Genomic DNA, 27,095 nt, shown 5'->3' on the forward strand with positions numbered 1-27,095 from the left:
CTCAAGCTGCTTACCCCAAGCTTACTTTATAACTTACTTTAGTCATACTTGAAGCCCCGTGCTTATTTGGGAAAGCTATGGGAACCTTTAACACCTGGTCTGCTGGGCTACTGCCCAAAATGCTACCACTGACATGGATACACATGCTTCTGGTCATTTCAGATCTCCAACTTGCCCTGTTCCATTTAGTAAAACATGCTCTTCTCCAGAACATTCTTATTTTACTATTGCAGGCTCCCAAGCTGAATTAATATGAAGATCTGATTTTAAACATCAGTCCTTTACTTCAGAACAAGTAGCTACAATAAGAAATAAGTGGAAAGTTCGGAGCATTTTGCACTCGATAGAAAAGGTCAAGTTGAGAGCTCCATTTAGCCAGGTAGTGAAACGATGGCGGAACATATCTGTTTCATATTCCTCATGACTTGTTAATGAGAGAAATACAGCTAGTAATTTAGAGGACAATCGATTTTTAATCAATAAGTAGGTGAGTTTCCGTACATATCCCCCAGTGCCGGTAATCTTGTAAAAGCACATTAAAATTTAATGGGCTTTGAATACTCAGAGGTGCCGCGTCTGCCTCTTGAAAGGGGCAAGTCTAAAACATATCAAATATTGTTTTGCAAACAGAATCGACTTTCATTAATGCATGTCATCAATGAACGCTCATGTAGGGTGTTTGTCTGATTAAAATTGGTGTACAAACACAAATGTAAAAAAGCAACACAAACAACATTCGGTGCTTGAATGATAAAAGCTTGTAATAGATAAACTGATATTACAAGAGTTTTGTAAGCCTTTAAAAGGCCACTAAATAGATTTCATACTGAGTTATAAGTGGATTCTAGACAAAATAAATGCCAAATGCGCATTTATATAAGAACATCTGTTAAAGTGGGTACTCCAGGTTAAAGAAACTTGTTTTTTTTTTATTTGCGTCCCAAAATGGATTTTCTGCTGTTGCAGGTGAAGTACTCTTACAACATGGTACAGACTCCGTTGTAATCACTGACTCCATACACTTCATTCAGATTGAAGGAGAAAAACAACGACTGCATGTTGCCGCATTTAGTGACAAATACAGAGATGCTCAAAATTTTTTAAATAGTTCAAAATTCAATTGAATTTCATCAATAGACGTCGATTCGTACTGTGGGTTTGAAACTTGCAGCTTGCATTTACTGCTCGTATTCCTGATTGGATTTCTCCATTCACTGGAAAATTTATGTTTTTAACTATTTTTAAAAAATACACAAATAATATTTTCATTTATAAAAAAAAAATTAAACCATTTTTTGAATTAAACTGTGAACACTACTGTGCCAAACTTCGCCATTTGCAGTTGAAAAAAAACCAGCAAATTTTTCTTTAATGTATTTGAGCCGGTAGCAATTATATTGCACAAAATGCGTGAAATTTTTGAGCAAAGATTCATTCTATGACAGATCAGGTGGATATAGCTGATTTGTATGCCAATTCTTGCTCTGTGGTTGCATTTAACAGAGTAGTGCGGAACCACGATCAGAGAGGGTAACTACTGTCTCCTGCAAGAGGAGCAAACATTTTTGTTTTATTCAAATGTCCAATGTGTGGTTACATCCTATTACGATTCTGAAAATTGTCAGTATCTCTAATATGCAGCTTTTGTGTCACTAGCCACTTAGAATGACTAAGAGTTAGGATAAATTGAAACATGGGGTGCAGTATTTGTACCTGACCTGTTACCATTTTTTGTGTGCAGCATGCAATATCATATGTTATTTGATAGTGCACTTAGCTTTTGCACAATTTGTAGAGTTAAATTGACTAGCCCCATTAAGTACATATTTCCCCTATATGTGCTTCTGTGTGTTGGAATTAGTAATTATATCAGCACCAAATGGCAGCTCCATAGTCATAACAGGATGGTCTAATCGTACACGTATAGCGATGTTGCAGCAATGAGGCAATATGTGTAGTGCTACTTAAATGGTCATCCATGTGTGTTCACCTTACTTCTCAGATAATTTTGTCATTTACGATATTGCCTCATTGTGAAGTACTCTCAGAAAATATGACAACCAGGCTACCAATAAGGAAAGACACATCCCATTTAAGCTTGGAGGTTATCGAATGAAAAGGTTTCCCATTAGGAAACATAAATTTGTTATTTACCGGTGGTACGAGGGCAACATATGTTGCATCGATTGCCCCTATGACGTGGGAAATGAGCAGTGTTGTAAAATTGCAGTTTATTCGGAAACGGGAATCCTCATTCAATGGAAATGTTAATAATCTGCTTGTAGCATAGCAGGAATGCCCACATGGTCTGCTTCGATACCAGATTAAAAGCAGACTGTGACATCTCTGCTGCCACAGCTACTGTGGTCTGGAATGACTCCGGCCCACAGAAGTGTTACATAGAAAACAATTTAGTCTTGGATTGCTGTGTGGATGCTTGTGATAGGCTCAAGGCCACTTTGCACAATCATTAGAGTTTCCAGGATGACATGAAGTGGTTGCCTGGACTAGCTTATCACCCCTGTGCCACGCATCAAAGCGAGGCTCACGTGTGACCTGTAGACACACTCCATGCATCTGGGTCATCGCTGCTGCTGCTGCCACCACTTTCCACATGTTGGTCCAATATAATTTAGATCAATGGTCCTATATGAAACATGAACAGAAAGAACAGAGCAATGATGTTCTGTGTGTGGATTATGCAACATAAGCTAGCGTTAATGTAGGGAACTTATTTTGAAGACAAACTTCACCAGTATCATTCTTCATTGTATAAAGTGTATGTGAGCAAGTATATATAAACAGTAATGACATATAGGTATGACATCTTGTTATTGGAAGTAACCTCCTCTTGAAGATTAAAAATAAGTGTATCAGGCTGCCCGTCAGTGCCCTATGTCATATTATAATGTAAAGTGCCATGTACACAAAACAGAACTGTGTATTTACAGTGTTAGTTGTAAATAGAAAAATCGCAGTACACAAGCCTTACAAACTGTTAATCGAGCTATCCTAGTCTGGCAATAGCATTATAGTGTAAAGAAGTGCCAGATAAACAAGTCAAAATAGTGTCTTTATAGTAGCAGTTTTAAACATGAAAATCACATTTTTCATTTAAAATGTAATTTAATACAATCATAGGATTTAGCGGTGTTTATGTTGGTAGAGTGTTTGTCAATTTCCACATCAGCTCGTAATCTCAGCCAGGCTGAAAATGTTCTCTTGTTTAGTAAATAGAGTACTTGGTTTCTAAAATGGAAAAAGAGAAAGTTGACAAACACTTTGAGAGTGAATTCATCATCTTCAGTTTCCATGCCTACTGACTTCTCAATTCTTACTGTCCTGAAGTGCGGAAAGCTTTTCCGCAGAAATCATCTGACATGACTTTAACTGGCAATTAGCATGCTGCTTGGGGAAGGTTTGTACCATGTTTGTGACGAACGAGGAAGATCTCTGTTAATACTGCACCATATTCCAGTGTTAACCCTGAAGTTGCCCACTTGCTCAGTGTTGAGATATACTAAATTATCCATCCAATGAGCCCTCTGTTTCCGTATACTTGTACAATATCACATTTTACAGTTTTTTTTCTCAGTCATAAAACCATTCTTATTTCTTACAGTAAATTTAAATTAGTATTGTAGATACAACGTGCAAACTCGATAGCTGTCTATCTTCTTTTTTTAAGGTGTGTTTGGCTATTGTCTGTGCACATTAGAGTATTTCATCTTCAACCCCTGCTCATCTGTGTGTATTTAGTTTTGAAGTTTGAGAAAACTTGTAGCCAATCAGATCATCAGAACACTCACAGCAGCACAGACTATTTTAGGAGATGAGTGGGCTGATGGCATGGGAGGTAGTGTTCTGCCCACTTGTGTTAGTGAGGACAGGGTCGGATGCCACAGGGCAGTGCCATGAAGTGGGGAGGGGGATGACGGTATGAAGAAAGCCACAGACTGAGAGTTAGGGATGAACAGAGTTCCCTAGCTCTGATAGTGATCAGAGCAGCCAGGCAGCACACTCTCCCTGCAATCGCTGCCACTGTGCCTCTGTCCACCTCCTCCTGGATCCCCGCTGACACTCTCTGCCTGTCCTTGCCTGCTGGATCCCCGCTGACACTCTGCCTTCTGCATCCCCGCTGACACGCTGCCTGTCCCCGCCTGCTGGATCACGCTGACACTCTGCCTTCTGCATCCCCGCTGCCTGTCCCCGCCTGCTGGATTGCGCTGACACTCTGCCTTCTGCATCCCCACTGCCTGTACCCGCCTGCTGGATCGCGCTGACACTCTGCCTTCTGCATCCCCGCTGCCTGTACCCGCCTGCTGGATCGCGCTGACACTCTGCCTTCTGCATCCTCGCTGCCTGTCCCCGCCTGCTGGATCGCGCTAACATGCTGCCTGTCCCCCTCCTACTGGATCACCCCCCCCCCTCCGCTGCCCCTGTAACGCTACCCCTGTATCGCTACCCCTGTATAAGACGCACCCAGGTTTTGGACCCAAAATTTTTGGGAAAAAGCTGCGTCTTATACATGGGGAAATACGGTAATTAGATTTTGTAGTTGCTTTGTTTCTTTCATTGCCTAATATAACAGAGGTATTATCTAATGGATCATCTCCATAGTATCACTGATGGATGTATAACTGTTATTTAGTATTTGTTGAACAAAATTAATGAAAGAGTACCTGTCATGGTGAACTGCCGCCGGAGCCAATAGTCACCCAAACAATGGCACCCTATGCCACTCCCCATCCACTAGGCACACTAACATTGTATCAGGTGTCATAGCAGGAGTCTGAAGTCTCTGAAAATAAACATTCAGCGTTAAAGGTTTCAAAGAGTTTTTTTTTTATCTCTCTTTGTAGGTGTCTGGTGTACATTTTAAGGGATGAATGTATAAACATATTCTTGTTTCAGGACTTTACCTAGGTTCTAGGCAAAGGGGTGATGGGGAGAGTAAGTTTTGCAAAGCTCAACCCTTAGTACAGTTCCATTATTTAGTATAGCAGAGAGCAGGCAAAGAGTCTGTACAGAGAAATAACACAAAGCTATTTCTAGAATATATATATTTCTCTGTTCTAGGCACAATTAATCAGACCATTTTTTGGAGGTAAGAGTTCCTTGGTAAACCTTGCCGTTGACTGACAAGACTAAGTGGGCCTCTAAAGCATATCAGATTATTAGTATTATTATCCTTTATTATTACCCATTTTTATTATTATCCTTTATTTCGAAAAGTGCTACTATATTATGCAGCCTAACATAACACAAGTAGATTAAGTATAATGACTTGGAAGATGAAGATAGCCCTGCCCAAATGGACTATCTAAGAGAAGGGGTAAACACCAGATGTATAATGTAATGGAATAGCAATTGTAACTGGTGGCAGGAAAGGGGGTCTGGCTACTGTAAAGCATTATCAGCCACCGATAATAAAGCCACCATTGGCAACTGGCATTTCTGTGCAGCTAAAGCATTTCCCATTCACTTTATTGTTACGCTGACTGATTGTATCCTTGCATTAGTACAGCATGGTCTCCTGGTTAGGAAATCACAGCATTGTAAAACACCTGTGTGACCTCACTGAAATTGATGTCTTTATATAACAGCGACGAGACCATTTAAATCACCTGAACGTGTACAAAACGTCTCGAGTCAGTAGTCTAAAAACTTGTGTTTTTCCTATCCTAGGTTTTCTTTATGGACTCTTGAGATCTAAGCCATCCGTTTGTGAATTGTACATGATCGTACTAAAGGTAAGACAATGCCTGCAACAACATTATTGTATAACACAATAAATTCACGGCATAGAGCTATCTAGCAGAAAAGGTTCTTTGGGGAGAGAAGAATACTCGGCAGAGCACAAAAAGAATGGCTGAAATCAAGCAGTACATTGAGTCTCCTGCACGTGACCTAGATATATATTCACCTGAGGGCAATGTTCTCTGAAGTTCCTTCATATGGTTCAGGTTGACACTCTCCCTTAAACTTACAATGCTGTCTTTGCCATCTACTTGAAATAAAAATTACCTACGTGATTCTTTAGTCAACTAAGTAAGGTTGGCTGAGTCTACTGATGGTCCATAGAGACTAAGTGAAAATGCAGGAAAAATATCTATATTAACCCCTGGACTCTTGCAGAAGCCTAATATTTCTGCTTGGTTTTTTTTAGTAGTCAAAGCAATCATTTAAAATAACAAAATGCTGTGTATATATATATTTTTAAATGACAAGTTAATAATACCTAACAACATCTACTATTTAAACATATACAATCATTCGTTGCTTGGGAGTCATCATAGTAATCTTTCTACACCTGAAGGGGTTTTTATTGTTCAGGTGACTTTAATTTATTGGTTTGTATGCGCCACCATGCAGTGTTAACTATCTTGCCATTTATTTATATAAAAGAGCAGAATTCTTTATTACTGTTGCCTAGGATACGATACGGTATTGATACAAGCACAGCTGTTTCCCTGGGCAACAAAAAATGTACAACTCTACCTGATGATGTAATACACTGCTGAAAGTAGCAGAAAGAACAGAAATAAATACATAAAGTAATATATTTGGCAAAGTTGCAGGAGGTCAGGTAAAAAAGAAAACATAAGTTAAAATCCTCTGAAGGTGTAACCCCCCTTTAATCCAAACATCTTTGGTTTGTTCAGAATAGATAATTAACATTAAATTTGCAAACATGTAAAACAAAAACATGCTTCAGCATACAATGAAGCTGTGAGCATAGCAGTTTACATCATTATTGTGCGTTAATAAGGGTCATTTATAAACCCCAAAATTTGCAGACCTGCGGCTTTCTCATGAGCACAAGTGGCCCTATGAGTCGCCACACACATATCAAGGTGAATGTCCATATTACAGTCTTTGGAAATTTAGAATTAGCCCTGGCACAAAGGACCCTTTCTACAGCCTACGATTTCGGGGAGTTAACAGGGCATGAAAGGGTGCCACAGTGAATTTACAGTAAGGGCGTGCCAAACTCAAGCGCAAGCAGCTACATCCGAATCAAGCTTTGGGAATCTCAATGCTACTTGGTTTCTGCCATATCTGTTGCTCCAGCTACAGGGCTAGTCTAAGTCCTGATCAGAAGTGATGATCTCGTATGCATGCTATAACATGTGTTTGCCATCACGTGTAACTGTAAAAATGTATTTTATGTTCAGTAGACATTGACAACATTCTAATAAATGTATTTTTACAGTTTTAACATTTATGAATTTAATATTATCAGGTAACAATAATGCAAGATTATTTTATTTTCCTCTGCGTTCCTTTGCAAATTTATAATCCACATAGGGTCGCATCCTGCCTCCTCCAGTGTAGTAGAGCACAGAAGACCTGTGCCGATTTCAAATCCACACGTATTTTGAGACCCACGCCTTGCTGAATTTGGGGGGACGCACAGGCTAAATATGTGCGTATAATACTGAAAGCCGGTTGCACTCAGAATACGGGCCCTGATGAATCAGGTCCTATGCTTCTAGTCCGCTGAATATGACGATGCAGTGAGTCAGTAGACATAGATGATGGCATATCACTAATGAAAGTATTAAAATAAAAATTGGCTTCCATTTTCCAGGAGTAAATTATTTGTTAACGGAAACGGGTGTTGGAGATTTTCCATTAAAAGTATAAGTCCTGGTAGAAGTTATCACGATAAATGACTATTTCTGTGACATCACACAACGTTCATAAGACATTATGAGGTCGGACAGACTTTACAATTTTGGGATGTGTGGGGGGACCACAAAGTAATACTTCATTTCCAAAAATCTTCTCTATTTGCTAAAAGTTATTATGAATGATTTTCAGACTCATTATCTGGCGTGCCAAAGTACATTAAATAAAATGCAATCCTACCCTGGAAACCATAGGAAATCCAGGGAAAATAATAGCATGATATTATTATTAAACACCATTTGGTTTTAGTAATCTCATTTGTCTTGCAAGAAGCATGAAAGAGGATTCATTAATCCATTTTTATTCTGCATCGCCCTCTTCTTTGGAGAGAAGGTCGCCAAAGGACGTTTTAAAGGACAGGATTCTTGTAGAAACAGGCTGTGCATTGGATATATATATATAAGGCAGATGCTAAATAGAAATGTAAAAGGTAAGAGTAGATAAGAGTCGATTGGCCTACTTCCATGCCCGGTCCTTAAGTGTTACATGCACTCCTTTAAAACTTTTATTCCTAATAGCTGAATCCTACAGCACTTTCTTTTCTAATTAGCTTCTGCTGAAAGACTATTGTATAAAACTGTTAAGCAGGAGCTGTGGTTTTCTTTATATCCCTTCCCACCCTCTAGTAAAGGGTAGGGTCCTTATAGCCTGGCAAATTTTTAATAAGGTGGAGCTGTGGAGCTTGGTAGTTAGGTGGTAGGACAGGTAGCATAGCTGTAGACTTCTAGGTTCCATTGGCAAAACAGAGTTGGGGCTCTTACCAAACCCTGGTCCACAACACCCAGTTCCCGTCCCTCATTACACCAACCTCACAAATAAATAACATATATGTAAAAACACACATGCTTTACACCTAGCTTCTCTTTAGCCATTTCTCTATGTATTTGGTTTGCTGAGGGCTTTTCCTTCCTTGTTGTTTTCTTCATATGACCTTTATATGACCTTTTAATTCCCCCTGTAACTGGTGGTGAAATTATGTGTGTGGCTTTTCTAAGGCTTCAGAAGAGTTATCAGTCCCCAATATTAACGCACAGTCCAGTATTTGTGGCTTCTGCATTCTGAAGCCCCCTAAACATGCTTCAAAGAAGCCCACCCATTTCGTGACAACTTCCTTCCTACATTTACAATAATAAACGTTGGCAGTGATGCACTTAAACACACACATTTAACCACAATAGAGACATTTGCAAACATTTTACTAGACGGAGATTTGTGCAGATAGATTTTTAAATATGCTCCCCTTATTCCACCCCTCTCCCATGCAATTCACAGTCACCTTTCCCCCAGCCATGTCGTGCTCAGCTACCTCTACTTACAAACTATCCTGTTTCAACCCTAATGCACTCTCCCTATTTTCTTTCTCCATCCACACCCCAGATGCCTTTCTTCCCTCATGCCTTCTGTGATGCAGTCAAACTCCAATGCTGATTGGTAGACGCAGAAACAATTAGTGCCGGAGCTTACTTCCGAATGCCATCATTGCCAAAGAATAATCACCTGCATTTGGGCAGTCATTGCAGCGGGTCCTCTACCTCAAACCCTAATATTGTAACGCAAATTTCAATGTGCATGTTTTGTTCGCTAATAGAGACCTGTATATTTTAGTTGTGCAGTAATATATTGAGTTATGAGGCTTAATATATACATTTTCTACTATACTTGTTTACAGATAGAGGATACACATATGCCCAACATTACTAGATGTGCCTGTGCTTGTAGTGAGGTTCAGTTCTAAAAATAAAAGGGGATATTAACCAAAGTGGCAGAAGCAGATGGTTGCTAATTGTAATTTTTTTTTTTTTAATTATTATTATTTTTTTTTCAAGTTTTATTGATGCCTAATAGTGAATGTGTTTGTTGCGCTTAAAACAAATGAATAAAAACATGGGGGCTAGTGGGAAGTAATTGTCTGTGACATGTGCCCATCGGATGCACAATACCTTGAAGTCACAATTATATATTTGGTCCTGCTTGTGAATGTGCTTTATAATGCGCCCTAAACATTCACCTGCTTACACATCAAAACAGTTTGGACCATTTAATTCCACAATAGAGGGTCTTATTCCTAATACACTAATAATGTACTGAGGTAATTTTGCCTGCAACATACCATCTAATTAACATTTCATTAACTGAAACAGTAGCCACAGCGGGGATGTTATAAAGCTTGCTTGAAATTGACACTTTAGACAGTGTAAATTATACCATACATTTATATATATGCTGTATATATATTTATACTGTTCTACATGGTTTTTTTTTAATTGATGTTTTGCCTGACAAATATATAATTTGTCATGTTAATGTCAACGTTAATTTGTCTTGCTTACTCATGAAAGTGTAATATGTTTTAGAGAACTAGGATATCGGAAGTCTAGGCGCAGAATTGTTTGCAGAATTCACTGGCTACAGAACAGTATGGCAGCTCCACTGCCTTGTCTTAGGCTTCCATTCTCAAATATGTTGCTCATTACTGCAGTAACCATCTGTTATTGCATTGTACTTAATCCATTTTTCTTACAATTATTTGTTTGTTTTTACCCTTTATATTTGCCATAAATAGTTGCAGATTTTTTATAAATAAATGTGATTACTTTTGTTTTTTTATTAATTTCAATTTACCTAAACAGAACATACATTCGGTTTACAAGCGTTTTGAAGTATTTCTATATGTAGGAACCATAAGATAGAACTATATTTTTTTATGTAACTATGCAATTATTGACATACCAATACCGAATAGAAAACTGGGTCAGTTTATGGTTTGAGTGTGAGGTCATGAGATGTCATGATATGCAAGGAGGACCTGTGTGACCAGATCAAAAAGCCACTGAAGTCACCTTGAGGCCAAGGTAAGGAGGGACAGGATAGAGAGTTTTAAACCAAAGAGAGAATCATAAAGACAATCATAGGCAAACCAAGGTAGCTGGACCCTGCCCCGGAACCAGCCACTTTGCAGATTGTGTGCAGATCGTTTCTTTCTGCACTGTTCACAGCCATCTCTCCCCAACAAGTATTGAACGCAGCAAGAACAAGTAGGAGAGAGCAGGACAGTCTGTCAACTGTTCTGACACACTCACGCAGCATTGCCCGTGTATATCATGGGGATAGGAAGAGTTGGAGAGCAGCCAAGCACTGTTTAAAATTATAGCCACGCCCCGAAGCATGCTGGCCACACCCATTGGTGGTGTGGCATGGAACCCCCTCTCTACAAATCCTGCGTTTGCCCCTGACAATAAGGTAACTGTTTGATACACTCTTTTTAAATCTGTAAGTGGAGGCCTCCTTATTAGTTTCTTAACCAATGTGGTCCCAGCCACAAGACACAGGGGTCTACACTCAATAGAGCCCCAATAAGGCTGATTTCTTTTTTTTGTCACGACAATAAAAAAAAACACTTTTCGACGCACTTTAACAAATACATTTTGCAGGGCAAGTGAAATGATAATTAACTGCCCCAGTGATTCTGGCCCAGAACGGCAAAGACCAGGCACTACTGATGTAATCTGCGTGAGCCAGCTTGCCGCACCTCACATGAGCGGTGACACTAACAACCCAAATTTGGACTCCTAAGTTCCAGTAATGTGGAAAAAAATAATCAGAATAGAATAAATTTATTAAATAAAAAACAAAAATCTTTATTCATTTACAAAATACTGTATTCAAACAGTAAACATTTTTAAAGATTTTAATCCTCGTGAGATGGCGAGGACAGAACAGATACTGGGCAGTACAAGTACCGCCATGATAAATAGGCTTCCCCATGCAAAGGCCAGGGCATGCTTTTGCACAGAGAGCGCCGTTGCACCAGCAAAGACAATAGGCTTTTCTCCAGTTTAAAAAACGAACCCCACAGCTCAATATCTAATTACTGTAGGGTGTTATATTTCTTTTAATGTGATATACAGATTTCTACATGCAGCACAATGAGCGGCGCACAAAGCGTTGTAATAGATTTTGAAATAGTTATATTTAAATATCTAGTTATTCTAATTAAGATATGCAGCTTTGATAATAAAGTCTTAGTGACAGTTCTAGTGGTTTTAAACTGATCCACATAGTATGTAATCTATGTAATCACTTCTGCTTATGAAACAGGAAACAGATTTAATGCAACATTCTAATCTACACTCTACTTGCCTCAATGTAAGGTATCTGAAATTATGTAAAAGTTCTGGGAGTTGGTAACTTTTCATTCAAGTTTAATCTTTCTCTTGTGTGTATAAATTTGCAGGGTCATTTCTGGTGCTCATTGTCATTGTTAATAGAGTGTATTTAGCATTTATCTGACTATAGAAGTCAGTGGCTGGATATTGCATACTTTTGAAGTGTACTAATGACGGGGAGGCGTCGGAACACTAAATTATATGTTAGGGATTGAAATTGTTGCATTGAGCTGTCGTTCTCATCCATACAGTATAGTTTTATGACAATTGTTGCTGGCCGACTATAGCTATCTATAAAAACAATTTTATATAGTACTGTAATTCACAACTTTCAGCCCATCAGCCTCCGGCTGATTAAACAAACATTTTTGTAAGTAACACTTGCAAATACATTTTTCTGTCTTGCAGGTAAAGGACACGTGTGCTTACAATCTTGCACAATCCAGGTCCTCACAATAGCTCCTCTTCTGTGCAGGGTTCACTTATACTGTGGCTTTCTGACACTCCACAAGTATGCAACCTATGGTTCCACAGGTGTTGAGGAACTACAACAAAAACAATTGTGCCCAGGCTGTTGGTGGTGTGTGTGTATGTGGGGGGGTCGGAGGTAAGCAGACCTATTGGTCTACAAAGTCACACCTCTCCTTAGCAGACATATTCAGCAATTAAACCAGACAAATATTCTAGTACTCTGCAGCCCCAGGACAAAAATGACTCTAGTATGTGGTTCAAGCGGCATGTAGCACAACTCCCAACTTGCAAGTCTCCAGCAGCAGGGCAGAGGACATGACCCACAGGACTGTGGGCTTCTGGGTGTGGTTTGGTTAAAGTGTTTTTTGTTTTTTTTTATGATTTCACTTTTTAAAATGTCAGGAGATATGTAGGCTGCAGTCACTGGCTAAACAACAGGGATAGCAGTGTGTTAGGCGCCGTCCCCGTTGTTCCTCCATGAAGCGGGGATGGTCACCTGATGTATCCGGCCGGGGGCATCCTCTTGCTAGCAACAGGCACACTGCGCCCAGCCAGCTTCCTGCAATCAGGCGCATGGGCGCCTCGTCCCCTTGCTAAGCATCGGGATGCTATGTGCGATCCAGCCCCCTGGCTTCCGTTTTTTCAGCTGCTCACAGCCCCTATTTAAACCACTCTCTGGCACCATTAGGGTGCCAGGGTATCAGGTCTCCATTAGGTCTCCTTTTTCTCCAGCGTTTCTTGTTTCCACGTTCTATTGGTTTTGACCTGGCTTTTCTGACTAATCTTCTGGTTCCTGCGTTCTGGCTTTCGACCTCGGCTTGCTGACCATTCTCTGGATACTTGTGACCCTTGACCCCGCCCTATTGACTGCGCTTTGGATCTCTCCGTTGTACTGCCTGTCTCCACTGGTTTGACCCAGACCGTCTTGACCCTTCTTCACTATGCTGGTAACTGTCTAGGTGGACCGTGACCTGCGTTCCCCTTGCAGCTAAGCCCATACCTCCTTGTGGGGGTCCCTGGTTGAAAACCAGGGGTACGTTAGACTCTGCACCTCCTAGTTCAATGGAGCAAATACCAGTTGGTGTACTCCATGCATTCCGCGGCTTTGTCAGCCTGACACAGTGGTAGCAACTAAAAAGTTGTCCCGGACTCCCTGCGCTAAACAGAATCAGGGACGTTTCTTTCCACCTCTTTACAACAGAGGAAACATCAGCCGAGTGCGTTTAGCAGTTATAGGACAAATGGCGGTGGAGAAGGTGCGAGGGGGTGTATATTTGGTTGTAGGAATTATTCATGTGGCAGTAATGTCAGTGTTCCAAGCTCAGATTTTACACAAGGTCTCCGGATTCTATAACTTATCTTCTTACTCTACTGCCGTCTGTTTAAAGTGAGACACAATGATGCAATATGTGCTTTGCATGTGAAGTGATACACTGTAATGATCTTTCTTTTGGATTATCTGCAGCCTGTATTTTATGTTTAAGAGAGAGCTCCCAGTTAAATATTAATGTTTAACTTAGCTGCTCCTTTCCCTTAGCAGACTTGCGGAAACTCCACTTTGGTGGCTGCCTGAGGCTACATGCACACTCTATGGGGGTGTAATGCAATGGACCAATATTAAGCCCCAAGCACAGAGCTTGCAGTTTCCTATCGTTCATCCCTATCACACCTGATAATAAGCAATGCCACTTTAAGCACGCTGTAACGGTTATTGTTAAAATGGTTCATTCTTGTTCAAAAATGTGCGATAAATTCTGGACCTTTGGATAGTCTAAAATATGTGTTAAATTTGAGCAGATTCTTCCATATTTCAGCCAGTTCAGACATATCCAAGCTTAAATGGCTACATTGTATTGTATAAAGGCATTCCACGTGAAAAGAGAATATGAACTTCAAAGCCAACAAAACAAAAAGTTTGAAGGTGTTTGAGCTAGCCTGAGCTTAAATGGGTACATCAGTGGTTCCCAAACTGTGTGTCGTGGCTCCCTGGGATGCCGCGACCATCTCCCAGGGGTGCCTCGGCCAGGGCCGTTTGTATGCAAGGCAGGGGACTTCTTGGTAAATATTTTGGCTTAGGGGTGCCTTGAAAAAATTTTGGAGACTCTAAGGGTGCCTCAAACTGAGAACGTTTTGGATCCCCTGGGTTACATCGTATATATTGTTTTTAAAGACTTTTGAATTTGAACACAATAGTGGTTGCTGCTCACATTAAAGAAACGTTATAAATACTATATATGAACTTTTGGCAAAACGTGGTTACTGGTGATCATTAACACAGTGCATTTGTATTTTGAGGTGTTGCCTTAAGTCTCTTTTAGAGATATGAGAAACATTGGTTTGGGCCATTGATTAAAGCCTTGGCACTCTAGTAAGGAGAGAATAAAGTAAGGTTTAGGATGCCGTACAATACAAAGCAATTGTGTAGAGTGGGTACCAGTGATGCCTTTGAGATTAGCTCATCAATGTAACACTTTCCTGGCATGGGATTAAAGTTGAAGATTTGTAAGTAACTACTGATCTCTAAAATTTCATCTCATAGTATTTCAAGGTTACAGAAAAAATAATAATAATTGCAGCATATATGTGAAGATATTTTTGTAACGGACACATTGTGACAGTAAAATGTCTCCTGTGTGATTTACTTGTTGTGACATTAAGTTTTCCTTTGCTAAAGAATAATGGCACAATTCTCTGCCTGGGGCCAGAGAGTATCTCAGACAGTCACTTATTATTAGTAATACACACTGCCTGTCAGTAATAACCACGTGAAATGGTAGAAACAAACAGCACTATGGAATCATTTTTTTCTTGCCTATACATAGTACCCGACTAAATGGCATCCCCATCTAGCTGTGATTCATCTCTTCAGGGCAGATGCTCTTTCTTCCTGCACCTGGTGATATACAGTGTAACAATGTAACACCTCCAGAGTTCTCTACATTCTCTCTCCACTTCTCTGACATTCTATATTTAACCTGTTCACTGCCAGGGATCTGGGAAAATATTCTCACTAGCAGCAGATCAAGGGAATTTTCAGGACTTTCACATACATTAGTCTAGGCATCATTCCTGTAGGCACGCTCGTTCCCACTCAGCGCTGGGAAAATACCAAGCCAGGTAGTGAATGTGCCTAAGAAAAAATTATTGCTAGGATTTAGGAGTCATTTCTGTTGGTGGCAATGGATGTACATCTTCTCTGGCTCTTTCAAGAAACATAGAATTTGTGGCAGATAAGAACCGCTTGGGCCATCTAGTATGCCCATTTTTTAACCTATGGTAACATCAAACCCTATATAATCCTTTATTCTTTGTAAGGATATCCTTATGTCTGTCCCAAGTATGTTTAAACTGCTCTACTGTATTTGCCTCTACCGCCTCTGATGGGAGGCTATTCCACTTATCCACTACCCTTTCCGCGATGTAGTTTTGGGCAAGAGATTGCTCTATGCAATATCTTTTTAAGTAAACATGCTACTCATGTATAGCAAAGGGGGGGACCCCAACCATACCGCAGGTGACAACCCTGTTACTGGCTGCAGAGGTCTAGCTGGAAGATGCCTGAAGCTGTAGGGGTCACCATCTGGTCAGCTCTCGTCATTAGGTAACAAGGGAGCACCTGGGGAGCACCTCACCTATTTACTGTAAACGGGGAGCATGTTTGATTGTAGCGAGGTTGTGCAATCTCTTTAAAAGATCCCGCTGACTTCTTGATTTAACTGACTGGCTTCACCTTATCTTGTCCTCCTATGCTGTAATTCTTTTTTATTTTACCTCTATTACATAGTATTTTATTTAGCACAAGTTCATACTTGAACTGAGTTTCACATTTGGTATGCCTATAATAGGGAATATTATCCACTTACAGTACATTTTTGGGGAAAATGTATGGGATTGCATAAAAGTAACTGACCATGCTAGGAAAATAAAAACTTATCTATTAAAAAAAAAAATTAAAAACTTTCTTGGATAGACTAAAAAGTAGAGTTGCAAATGCTGTCCAGTCACCAAGTAGTTAACTAGGTTACAATTCTTATTTTATCTCCCAGAATGCTCTGTTACAAAGGCTTATGTACCTTTTACTACATGTAATTTATTTTCATGCTTTGTACTGGAAAAAAAGACAGAAACAGCAAGTTTGTTTTCCTTCTCATCCTTTCACCTTGTCAGGGGATGATAGTGTAATAGCCTCGTAGTAAATATGCTCACAGACATCAAGAAAAAGGGATGTGTTAGATTGGATCATCAAATGTGTTCCATTACATTGCAGAGATTTACACCACCCTGTGTAAAAGATCAGAGTCTGCCGGGAGTCTGCCATAACAATAAGAGAGAATCGAAAGGTTCTACTCATTCCACATTCAGCAGCAAAAGTTTACAACTTGGCCATGAGCGTTCCCAATTTTACCTCAAGCACACCGCACAGCGGAATTAATTAACTCTCGTCATCCAGCTCTAGTCATATATTAATTTTGCAAAATGTGGATGTACATAAACAGCACAATATACCATTCCGTGGAATTGGCACACAAAAGTGGATGTGGAAGTTTAAATCGCTGGAACACACCACCGACAGGAACCAGGAGAGCTTCGCCAGTTCAGGAGTCCCCCTGGGTCTTGTGGAGCGCAAGACCCCACGGAAGTAACATACTGGATTAATATTTAATTGTGGAACTTCACCGAAAACACAAGTGAACTAAATGTGAATGTGAATTTACAAATGCTCTGCAGAATTAGTTCCTATAGAATGACGTACAAACCTGAACTGGAACATTGTTTTGCCGGAACGTTACACCTCTTTGAAACCATCTGTTCTACCAGAAAATTAGCTTTCCTTAGTTCTTTGACTCATAACTAGCTTAAGGGAATGTTGTCATATTTTGTTGTTGAGACGACAATGTATTGCCTGAATATTTGTAAATGTAGCTAATGGTAATGTTTCTTTGTGCCATTCGGTACATTGGTAAATGATACCAGTTATGACTGCAACCGACGTATTACCTGGGTATTTGAACACCTATTGTATATGGGTAATGACAAGAACACAAACAATGGGGTTTGGATTTATTACAGTACTGAATAAAATAAAAAGGTGGAATGTGAACATATGTACAAATTATACAGTGGGGAAAAATCCTACAAAAATTATTAGATTGGATTCCAGTTGTCTGGATGAAGCCCTGCATAGGGTTGAATGCACTTACACGCCAGGGTTGTAGGCTTGCTTTGAATTATATCCAACAAGCTCTTTTGCTTTAAGAAATCCCTCCACCCCGCCCTATCACAATATGCCTGTTACTTACGTGTGGTTTGTAATATTTTTCTTTTTCCTTATTCAGACGATGAGCAGTCGGCGGGAAAGCAGTGCAGTTAATGGGTAAATAGGGCACACAGGTTTATGTTTGGGGAGCAGAATTCTTTCTCCTTTCCTCTGTGTCTTTCTAGGGTCCTTTCTCCTACAGCCCTGGGCATCATTTTAGTGAACGCGCCCTTTGAGGCAAGAAGGGGTGTAGTCTCTCTGATGCCAGGGATTCTGGGGCGGATGGCCATTCCTATGTTTGGTTGTTTAGTGTTAGCTGAACTTATGTTGCTTTCTTCTCCACCATCATTTATACAGTTGAATACAGTTAAAACTGTGGCCTTAGTTTGCCAAAATTGAAATCTGTTTCTGTGTCTTAGTTCCAGTATTAGGTAGCTGCCTTTATTATAAGGGGTAGAAGGTGAACATGCAGAGGGAGAATATCAGCCGTTTGGTGATTATAGGGTAAACTAAGTAGGATGTAAAATAAGAAAAATTGGTAGATCAGGCAAATGCTGCTATGTACTAAGTGCACAGAACAGAAGTGAAAATAAAGAGTAAGTGCCAGGTTAATTAGATTAATTAGAATTTCAGAATCAGCCGAATCATTTCATTGATCTCCACAACTGGTCTCTGGCTTCTTTATTACAATAGACATTGGCTATTTGCACTCACTGCTGTCCAGCTGCTTTCCAGTACCATCATTGTTAAACTTTATGCTAATAAGGCAGACAGCTGCAAACAGCATTCATAAGTGCCATATTTTAACCACAAAACAGCAGAAAAATAATATGATGCTTTAGTAAATCATCTTATCAAATAGAGGATATAGCTTAAAAAATAAAAGACATCCTATAGTTATAAATTGCCATTATATTCTGCTTAACTGTACAATAGAGGGTTACAGCAAAAACAGATTGATAACAGGACAGGAACAGTACTTGGGACAAAATGTGTGAGGTCGTTGGTCATAAGAGCTTTCAATCTACATGAGAACAAAGAACATGATACTAAAGACGTAAGTGCATGTCTTGTGGAAGGTAGCAGCCATTTATAAACAGTGGTACTCAGGGGCATGCTGGGCTGGGGGGAAGGGGTGCATTTGACACCCGGGTGGGTCCCATAGAGGGCTACCTTGGGCTCTGTCACTGTGGCCACCGGAATTTTTATCTCCTTTGAAATGTTCCTAATAGGCTGCTGAGTCGAGTCTTGCCCCCTGGCTAAAATTTGCCAGCCCTCCCCTGCTGGTACTGGCTACCACATATTGAGGAGCACTGAACAGTTCCAACATGCTGTTTGTTTCTAACAGTAAAGATATAACCGGAGGATCTTCAAGAGTCGCCCATTATTCAGAGAACACACGACAGAGAGAAGAAGATTGGCAGGTGGGTGTAGATAGAGAATATAATAAGCGTCCTTGAAGTAGCGTCTTTTCAGGAACCACTTAAAGTGGGCTCTCTTATCCTTTTTATATTGCTGATCCTCTTATTGTGATGACTGTTTGCACTTAATGACTGAAAATGTATCCCCAGTATCCACTAACGTGTACAAAGGCTTATCAGGGAATCTGATTTACTTTTAAAGGCTTAAATACTCATTCTAATTCGTTTTGACCATATTTTATTGATTTATGATACATTAAACTATAGTTCTTACTGCAATTAAAATTTCAGAATTACCCCTTGAATCTGTGTGAAGCAAACCTGGGGATACATGTACAACTGTTTGAGAAGCTTTGACTTAAAGCAGGGGTGTCCAACCTTTTAGCTTCCCTGGGCCACATTGGAAGACGACGAGTTGGTTTGGGCCACACATAAGATACACTAACAATAATGATAGCTGATCATCCAAAAAACCATAGAAAACATAGTTAACATATATATATAAAAAAAAAGTGATATATATATATATATATATATATATATATATATATATATATAGATTTCTGTGCTCGTGAGGAAGTCTTGTGATTATCAAGACGAAACGCGTCGAGCCTTACTGTTGATCAGCTGTATCCGGTGAACTATATGTGAGTTCAGTGTTTACTCTGTTTATAAAATTTGTATTGCTTTTTACATTGTATCCTCTTCCATTTATTATGGCGCCGTTGGAAGGGTGCCTATGTACTAGGATACAGCTGCCTACAAGGAAACATCTTCTGGCTATTATGCTCATATTTCTGGTACGCATATGATTTATTGCTCACACATAAAAGTGGTGTGTGGTTTCTCTGGGCTAGATACTTTATATATATACCCTGGTGAATTTTGAACTCTACACCCTTTGAATATCCTGTGGTGTTTCAAGTTTCACGTGGTGCATTATTCTTTGCATTACAATATTATGCTATGTTTGCCTTTTTCCACATTCCTCGATTGTTCCCGAGTTGAGATCCAGTGTTACAGTTCTCAAAGAGGATCCACTCGTGTCTAGATCATACATCTTTACCTGATGGTACGCATATATATACACATTCTGTCCTTTATTATCCTGGTATTACACTATGAGGCGCCCTGCCTGTGCTTTGTTCTAGTAATATATATATATATATATATATATATATATATCACTTTTTTTCAAATCCCCCTATACTTACCTTTCAATCGCCCTGTTCAAAAAATCCTCTCTAGTTATTATACTATAATCACTTTTTGTATTGTTTCGATGCAATATCAATAAAGTGCATTTAAGCCAGGCATTGTATATCAGGGTGCCCTGACCAGGCCTGCGGTACCTGACATATACATCACTGTGACCCCAAATTGTGACCTGTTTTGCTAATTACACCACTATGTTAGCTAAGGGATAACAACTTATAATGGGCCAAAGAGAATAATATATTATGCCCCATTAGTATTACAAGTAGAAGTAGATAGCAGGGAGATAAGGTCCATGATGCTCCAGGACCAGGTGACTTTTATTCACTGGTCACCGCACGGAGGAGGAGACAAGGGGGGGAGCCGGAGTACCAGCTGACGTGACTGCGTGACCGCAAGGTAAGTATTTTCTTTTCTTTTTTTTTGCAGGATTTTTTTTTTCCATTAACAGTGCTGCCCCCCTTGCCACAACCAAAACTCCTTCTGGGCCACATTTACAGGCGTGCTGGGCCGCGGGTTGGACAACCCTGACTTAAAGCATTGAAGGTGAAGACAAGAATGTTACATTGAATTTTGAATGGAAACAACATTTTTACTGCCCTTTGCAGAGCTCCATAGCCCCAACCATGTTCCATCTGTATACAATGAATGTATTCTGCATGCCAAAGAATAGGAAATGTGGTCCATTAAGGAACAAAAAGTAAGGCTTCTGCCATGTACCATAATGTAACTAATGGGATACCCAGCTTTCAACACTTGATGCAAGACATTTTTTCCATGTTCAAGAACACTGTCACAATTTTGATACCTAGGTGTCAAAGCTCATCTGAATGTGTCGCATGCAATATTACAAAACATGAAAGGGACGTCACAGAAACATACTTTCTGTACTAATGTCAGTCTTTTACTGTCAAATTGTAATAGATAATGACGGTGGAGACGAGGATTACTTTTGCCTTTCAATAACCTTGAGAGAAGTGTACAAGGTATCCAGAGGACTTTAGGATAACGATTGGTAATATTCAAAGTATTTTAACCTCACTGGTGCAGGCAACAAGTTATATCATGCAACAGTCTATGCAGAAGAGATATGGATGTGGGATATACATATCTATGTCATGCACACCCCCCATAGAGTTCTGTTTGGGTGCTTGTCTCCAGGGAGTCTCCCACTGTGCATCGTCCGCCTTATAAACCAATGTCTACGCAACACGTTCTCAAAAGGAGTTTCTCAAAAATCCAAGAATTCACGCTTGGAAATGAAAACACACAGAAGTTTGCAACATTAAACATTAACAAGACTTTAAAAAAATAATTGTCCCAATTTGCCTTGAATATGACAAAAATGATGGACTGAATTTGTTTGTTTATTTTCAATAGTTGCAGGATGACCTGATATACAAACACTGTAATATATGATTGTTCGAATTTTCTGAGAGTTAGAAGGCTTTCAGACCGTAGAAGGCAAAATATAGCTCCTTGTGATAGAAAGAGTTGGGTCTGTTCGGTTGTGGGCCCCTTCTGACTAAAATAATGCACTTGACACTGCGCCCATATGCGTTAAAAGAGATTTTGTGGAGCAGGATGGGAATTTGAAATAATTTGGAAGGGGTGGAGATGGCACGATAAGGGGTTGTGTTCAAGTATTTCAGTGCACTGAAATACTAACATAAAAAAAGTATTTTTTAATGCAGAAAATTGAATGAGAGAATGAAAACAGACACCTTGTTTTCTCAATGCTGTCATGACTTTTTTAAGACATCTATAGATCTCCAATGAGAAGAATAATAGGAGGAGAAACAAAAATGGAATTACTTAAGAGGCTCATCTAAAAGTGATAGCAGAGAGGATTTTAAAGTGTCATTTTTACATTTGCTGGCATGCCAATCCTTATAGCGGACCACGATCTTGCAAATGGGGCACAAAGTGTCTGTCACGGGCACTAGGAGTTGCTTACCCGAGTTTCACCAGAAGGAACTCTGCTAGAGAGGCAGGGATATGGCACGCACCTCAAAGCAGGCAGGTGAATGATTGGAGCGACACAACAGCAGGAGAGTAGAGATAGTCGGAGGAAGTCAGCGACTTGCAGCTATGGTTAGAGGAAAGTCAGCGACTTGGAGCAGTAAACTGGAGGCTGAAGATAATGTAGACACGAGGAGTGGACGTGGATAGGTGATGGTAGGTAGAGGAGGAGTCAGTGGTCTGCGTACAGCAAGTTGTACCACCGCTATGGTGAGGAGTCTGATCCAGGTGTAGGTAGGTAATAGGAGAGTCAGTGGTCTGTATATAGCAAGTTGTACCACCGCTGTGATAGGAGGACTTGTCCAGGTGCGGGTAGGTAGCAGGGAAGTCAGTGGTCTGCGTGCAGCAAGTTGTACCACTGCTGTGAGAAGGAATGAGGACTTGTCCAGGTGCAGGAGAGTGAAGTTGAAAGGCAAACTGTGGCTGTATGGAAACAGCGCGAGTAGAGCAATGTCTTGTGAGGCAGAGATGGAAGGCACAATGAATAGTCTGTATGGAGTAGATGCCTTGCAGTGAGGAGAAGCTGGTCACAGCAGATATGCACAATAACGCTAAATAGTAGCATGAGGAGATATCGTAGCTTGAGTGAAAGCTTGTCCTAAATGAATTGTTATGTGCGTATTGTCGCTAACCAATAACGATTGTCGAACCTCGAGTTGTGTTTCCAAAGCACAAAGATTTATTGGCAAATAGTAGAATAAATATGCTCAAGCGAAGTAATAGTAAATACAGCCGTTACTTATCGCAGGCGCTCTGGATCCAGTGCAGTCATTCAATCCTGAAGTCTGGGGACAAGATGTCTGCACTCTGGATCACAAGCTGCTGCTTATATACACAATCAAATACAGTAATACAATGAAGATGGTATAGCTTGCATCTATTGGTCCAGGTCTCAGGAATGTCCAAGGAGTTGTCAATCATTGGCTGGTTCATCCTAAGGAATCCAAAGGAGGGGGTCATCTCTGCAGGGGGTATGCTCTGCTCTTCCCGCCAAGATTCCTTAGTCTTAAGTAGTTCATAATTCCCTATCATTCATAACTTGTGTATGCACTCTGCGATTCCCTCGCAGAGTGAACCAAACAGTAGGATATGTAACAAGGTTCATTATGATACCACTCATGATGTTATTCCTTCAACCCGTTCCGTGTATTTCACTAATATGCATGTAACTCTGATATAACATATAAATACTACTATATTTCAACATAACTGACTATGTGTTGCAACTACCATTAATGTGTACTATTTTATAAGTATGCGTGTTTGTGCGAATGTATGGTAAAAGACCAATTACTGTTGCTGCCACGTGTAGTGGATGCGTACGCCCTTTCACGCCGTAGCGTGCCCTTGTACGTCATAGCGTACCGTACGCATCTTTTCAGACAAAGACAACCAAGTTTGCTAGACTTTAATTGAAATGACTTTATCCAATTTGCTGACTTCGACAGCTCCACCCTTTGATAGTGTAATAAACTATCACCCAATCACCGTTTCAAGTTCAGGATTATACAATACTTCTTCACAGACCATGATCTCGGTATCTGGTACCACCCTTTCAGTCTCTTTCTCAGTGTTACTCCTATGAGACCGTTTTCCACACTTCAACACAGTAGGAACACATTTGACAACTAAACCAATTGCTAAGATGACACCCAGTATAAGGAGAAGGAGCTTACCTACACTAGCAACCATCTCCTGTACCCACTCCCCCAGACCGGAGAACCATTTCACAGGGTTCAACCACGAGAACCAACCCGCCACCTTTTCCCCGACCTCATATAACGAAGAATTATGGCTCTTTCGAAATTCCCATTTCAGCTGTAAAATTTCATCCATCTTCCGGTCTATAACCTCTTTAGGGTCATCCGTATTATTAGTAATGTACGTGCAACATTTGACACCGAACTGGGTGGCCAGTGTCACACAGTACCCACCAGTAATAGAGGGGAGATAATTTAGTACCAGTCTATGTTGCACCAACTCCTTCTTGTACGCTTGTAGCTCCCTTCCAGTATACCTGAAAGTGTCATCATACATCTCGTGATATTATCTATTAATTTGGCTAGGTCTTGGATATATTTAAAGTTTAATGTTCCCCGAGCGGTCCTGGTGAGATCTAGAGCAACCATAACTTGGAAACCAGCAGTTTCACTAATCAATTTTGTAGCTATGGGTTCCTCACCAGGAATCATATTTCTCTTGCCACGGTGTTCATACTGTGTGTGTATGTATGGTGGTGATGTAGTCTTGTGAATACCAACCATTTCTTCATGAGTAATAGTCATGATTTCAGGAACCAGTTTAGCTAAGAAACACAAGCCCTTGGAACTCGGAGTCACCCAGGAATAAGCTTTCCTCCCACAAACAAAATACACATCATCAGGGAGAACATAAGGAGCAGTATGCCCATGAATTATATCACACAGAGTTTTGATAAAACTACCCATGCCCAGTGTCTCCATTTGTTCTAGACACGTGTTGGCATTAATGACATTTTTACATTTATCTGTAGAGACTTTTCCAATGAATACCTTCTTATGTTTGGTTATACGCCCTAATTTGTGACCTCCATCAACATTCCTGCCTAGTAGTGACCTTGTGAGTCTCCCTCTAAAATGAGTGTGACGAGCCATTGTCTGATCTGTTAGGTCAGCCTCCCAATTCTCCAGGCGCTTTGCATGAGATATGTTTAGGCACAGACTAGGGGACCTAGTGTTATTGTACCTCCCGTCTATGGGCCTCCCACCCCTCAATTCGAGTACTTCAGATATGTTTAGAGGGAATGGCACTAGTCCTATATTATGCTGCCCTTGAGGCACGTGAGAGCACACCCAACACTCGGTTTGGTTTAGCACCTTACCCACCAGGGAGTGATAATCCTCCAAAGGATGCCCGCCTATATTCAGAGTACAGGGGGACTGGCATCGTTGGATGCATCTCTCTTCAACTAGGGAGTCGCAGAACTTGCAGATACAATACTCATCAGACAATAGCCCCTCACCCTGCCTCCGAGTTCCTGAGCTAGCAGACCTTTTCATAACCCCTGGACCAAGTTTGATAATGGGCTGCTCTGAGTATCCTATTAACTTTTCTTCGGCCTCCATTTCATCCGTATCACTCCCAGAACTCTCCTCCGTCCTCCATCCTCCTTCACAAAAATAGAATGTCCTAGAAAGAGTAAAAACAAGGAAAATCCTGGAACAAAAGAAAAACAAAAACCGCCACTCCATCGCTGGAAAGATAGTTCTGAGGCAACGTCTCTGGTTCAGGTGTCTCGACTGCAGGCTTTAGGTCTCCTGGAACAGGCTCACAAGTGACAGCTCTATGTCGTCGGTCTTAGTTTTATCTTGCACTTTCTCTGGATTATGGACTCTCCTGCAGTGGGTGGAATGGACTCAAGTGTCTCTCTCTGCAACCTTCAGTGATGTAGTACTGGTCAGCAGCACTTGGTACGGGCCCTCCCAACGGTCTGTTAAACAACCTGAACGTAAGAAATTGCGGATCATAACATAGTCTCCAGGTTCAACATCATGACAGTTCGTCTCTGGCATACCAGGTGACAGCATTTTTAGTTTTTGTTGTTGTTGTTTTAGCTGTCTACTCATTCTTATAAGTTATTGTACAGTCACTTCATTATTACACTTCGAGTCGTCTTGTGGACTCACAATCAAATGAGGTTGTCGTCCAAACAGTATCTCAAAGGGGGACAGATTAAGAGGAGGTCTAGGAGTGGTTCGAATGCTATGGAGGACCAACGGCAAAGCCTCAGGCCATGCCAACCCAGTTTCAGCCATTATCTTACCTAGTTTGTTCTTGATAGTACCGTTTACTCTCTCTACCTTACCACTGGCTTGTGGTCGGTAAGGGGTGTGAAGTCTGCTACTGATTCCCATGAGTTTACACATATTTTGGAAGATATCACCAGTAAAATGGGTACCCCTATCACTTTCAATGATTCTAGGGATACCGAACCTACACACAAAGTCTTGTACAATTTTCTTTGCAGTGAACACAGCAGTATTAGTGGCTGCCGGATATGCTTCTACCCAACCGGAAAACACATCAATACACACTAACACATACTTTAAATTCCTGCACGGTGGTAATTGGATATAGTCAATTTGTATTACCTGGAAAGGTCCGTCTGTAGGAGGGATGTGGGATGGCTCAGTTGGAATAGTTTTCCCAACATTTTTCCTCAAACAAGTAAGACATGACATTGCTTTCTTACCAGCCTGAGAGGAAAATCCGGGAGCACACCAGTATGCTCTCTCCAGTTTGCACATACCTTCTTTACCCAGGTGAGTCAGGCCGTGTGCTGCTTCAGCCAGGCTTGGATAGTATGTTCGGGGAGCTACAGGCTTACCTTGTCCATCCCTCCAGAGTCCTGAGGACTCTTGACCACATCCCTTCGCCTTCCAGATCGCCTTTTCCTGCAGGGAACACAAATCTTGCATTTCAATTAATTTCTGCATGTTTAATGTCTGAAAAACCATCATAGTCTCGGTCGATACAGTCATAGGTTGCCCTGCTGCCCATTTAGCAGCTTCGTCTGCCCTGTTGTTGCCCAATGACACTGGGTCTTCTTCAAAGGTATGGGCTTTGCACTTTATGACGGCTACTGTTCTGCGTAACTGTATCGCTGTCAGAAGTCCTTTTATGTGTTGTGAGTGTGCCACTGGTGTACCTGCTGCTGTCGTAAAGTTTCTAAGATGCCAAAGGGCCCCAAAATCGTGCACTACCCCGAAGGCGTACCTAGAGTCAGTATATATATTTGCTGATTTACCCTCTGCCAACTCACACGCTCTCCTTAGTGCTACTAGTTCCGCCACCTGGGCTGAGTGAGGT

General features: G+C 40.7%; 1 protein-coding gene across 1 annotated transcript in view; it reads left to right on the forward strand.

Annotated features, from left to right (window-relative positions):
- The first annotated feature begins 5,723 nt into the window (after positions 1–5,723).
- Positions 5,724–27,095, forward strand: part of CDH13 (cadherin 13) — a 651,169-nt gene continuing 629,797 nt past the window's right edge. The window contains exon 1 of the mRNA XM_075189159.1: positions 5,724–5,753. Coding sequence (XP_075045260.1) covers positions 5,739–5,753 — 15 coding nt within the window. The 5' untranslated portion in view covers positions 5,724–5,738. The remainder of the gene's footprint in view (positions 5,754–27,095) is intronic.

This window comes from Mixophyes fleayi, chromosome 10 (genome assembly GCF_038048845.1).
Source record: "Mixophyes fleayi isolate aMixFle1 chromosome 10, aMixFle1.hap1, whole genome shotgun sequence".
In the NCBI taxonomy this organism is placed as follows: domain Eukaryota; kingdom Metazoa; phylum Chordata; class Amphibia; order Anura; family Limnodynastidae; genus Mixophyes; species Mixophyes fleayi.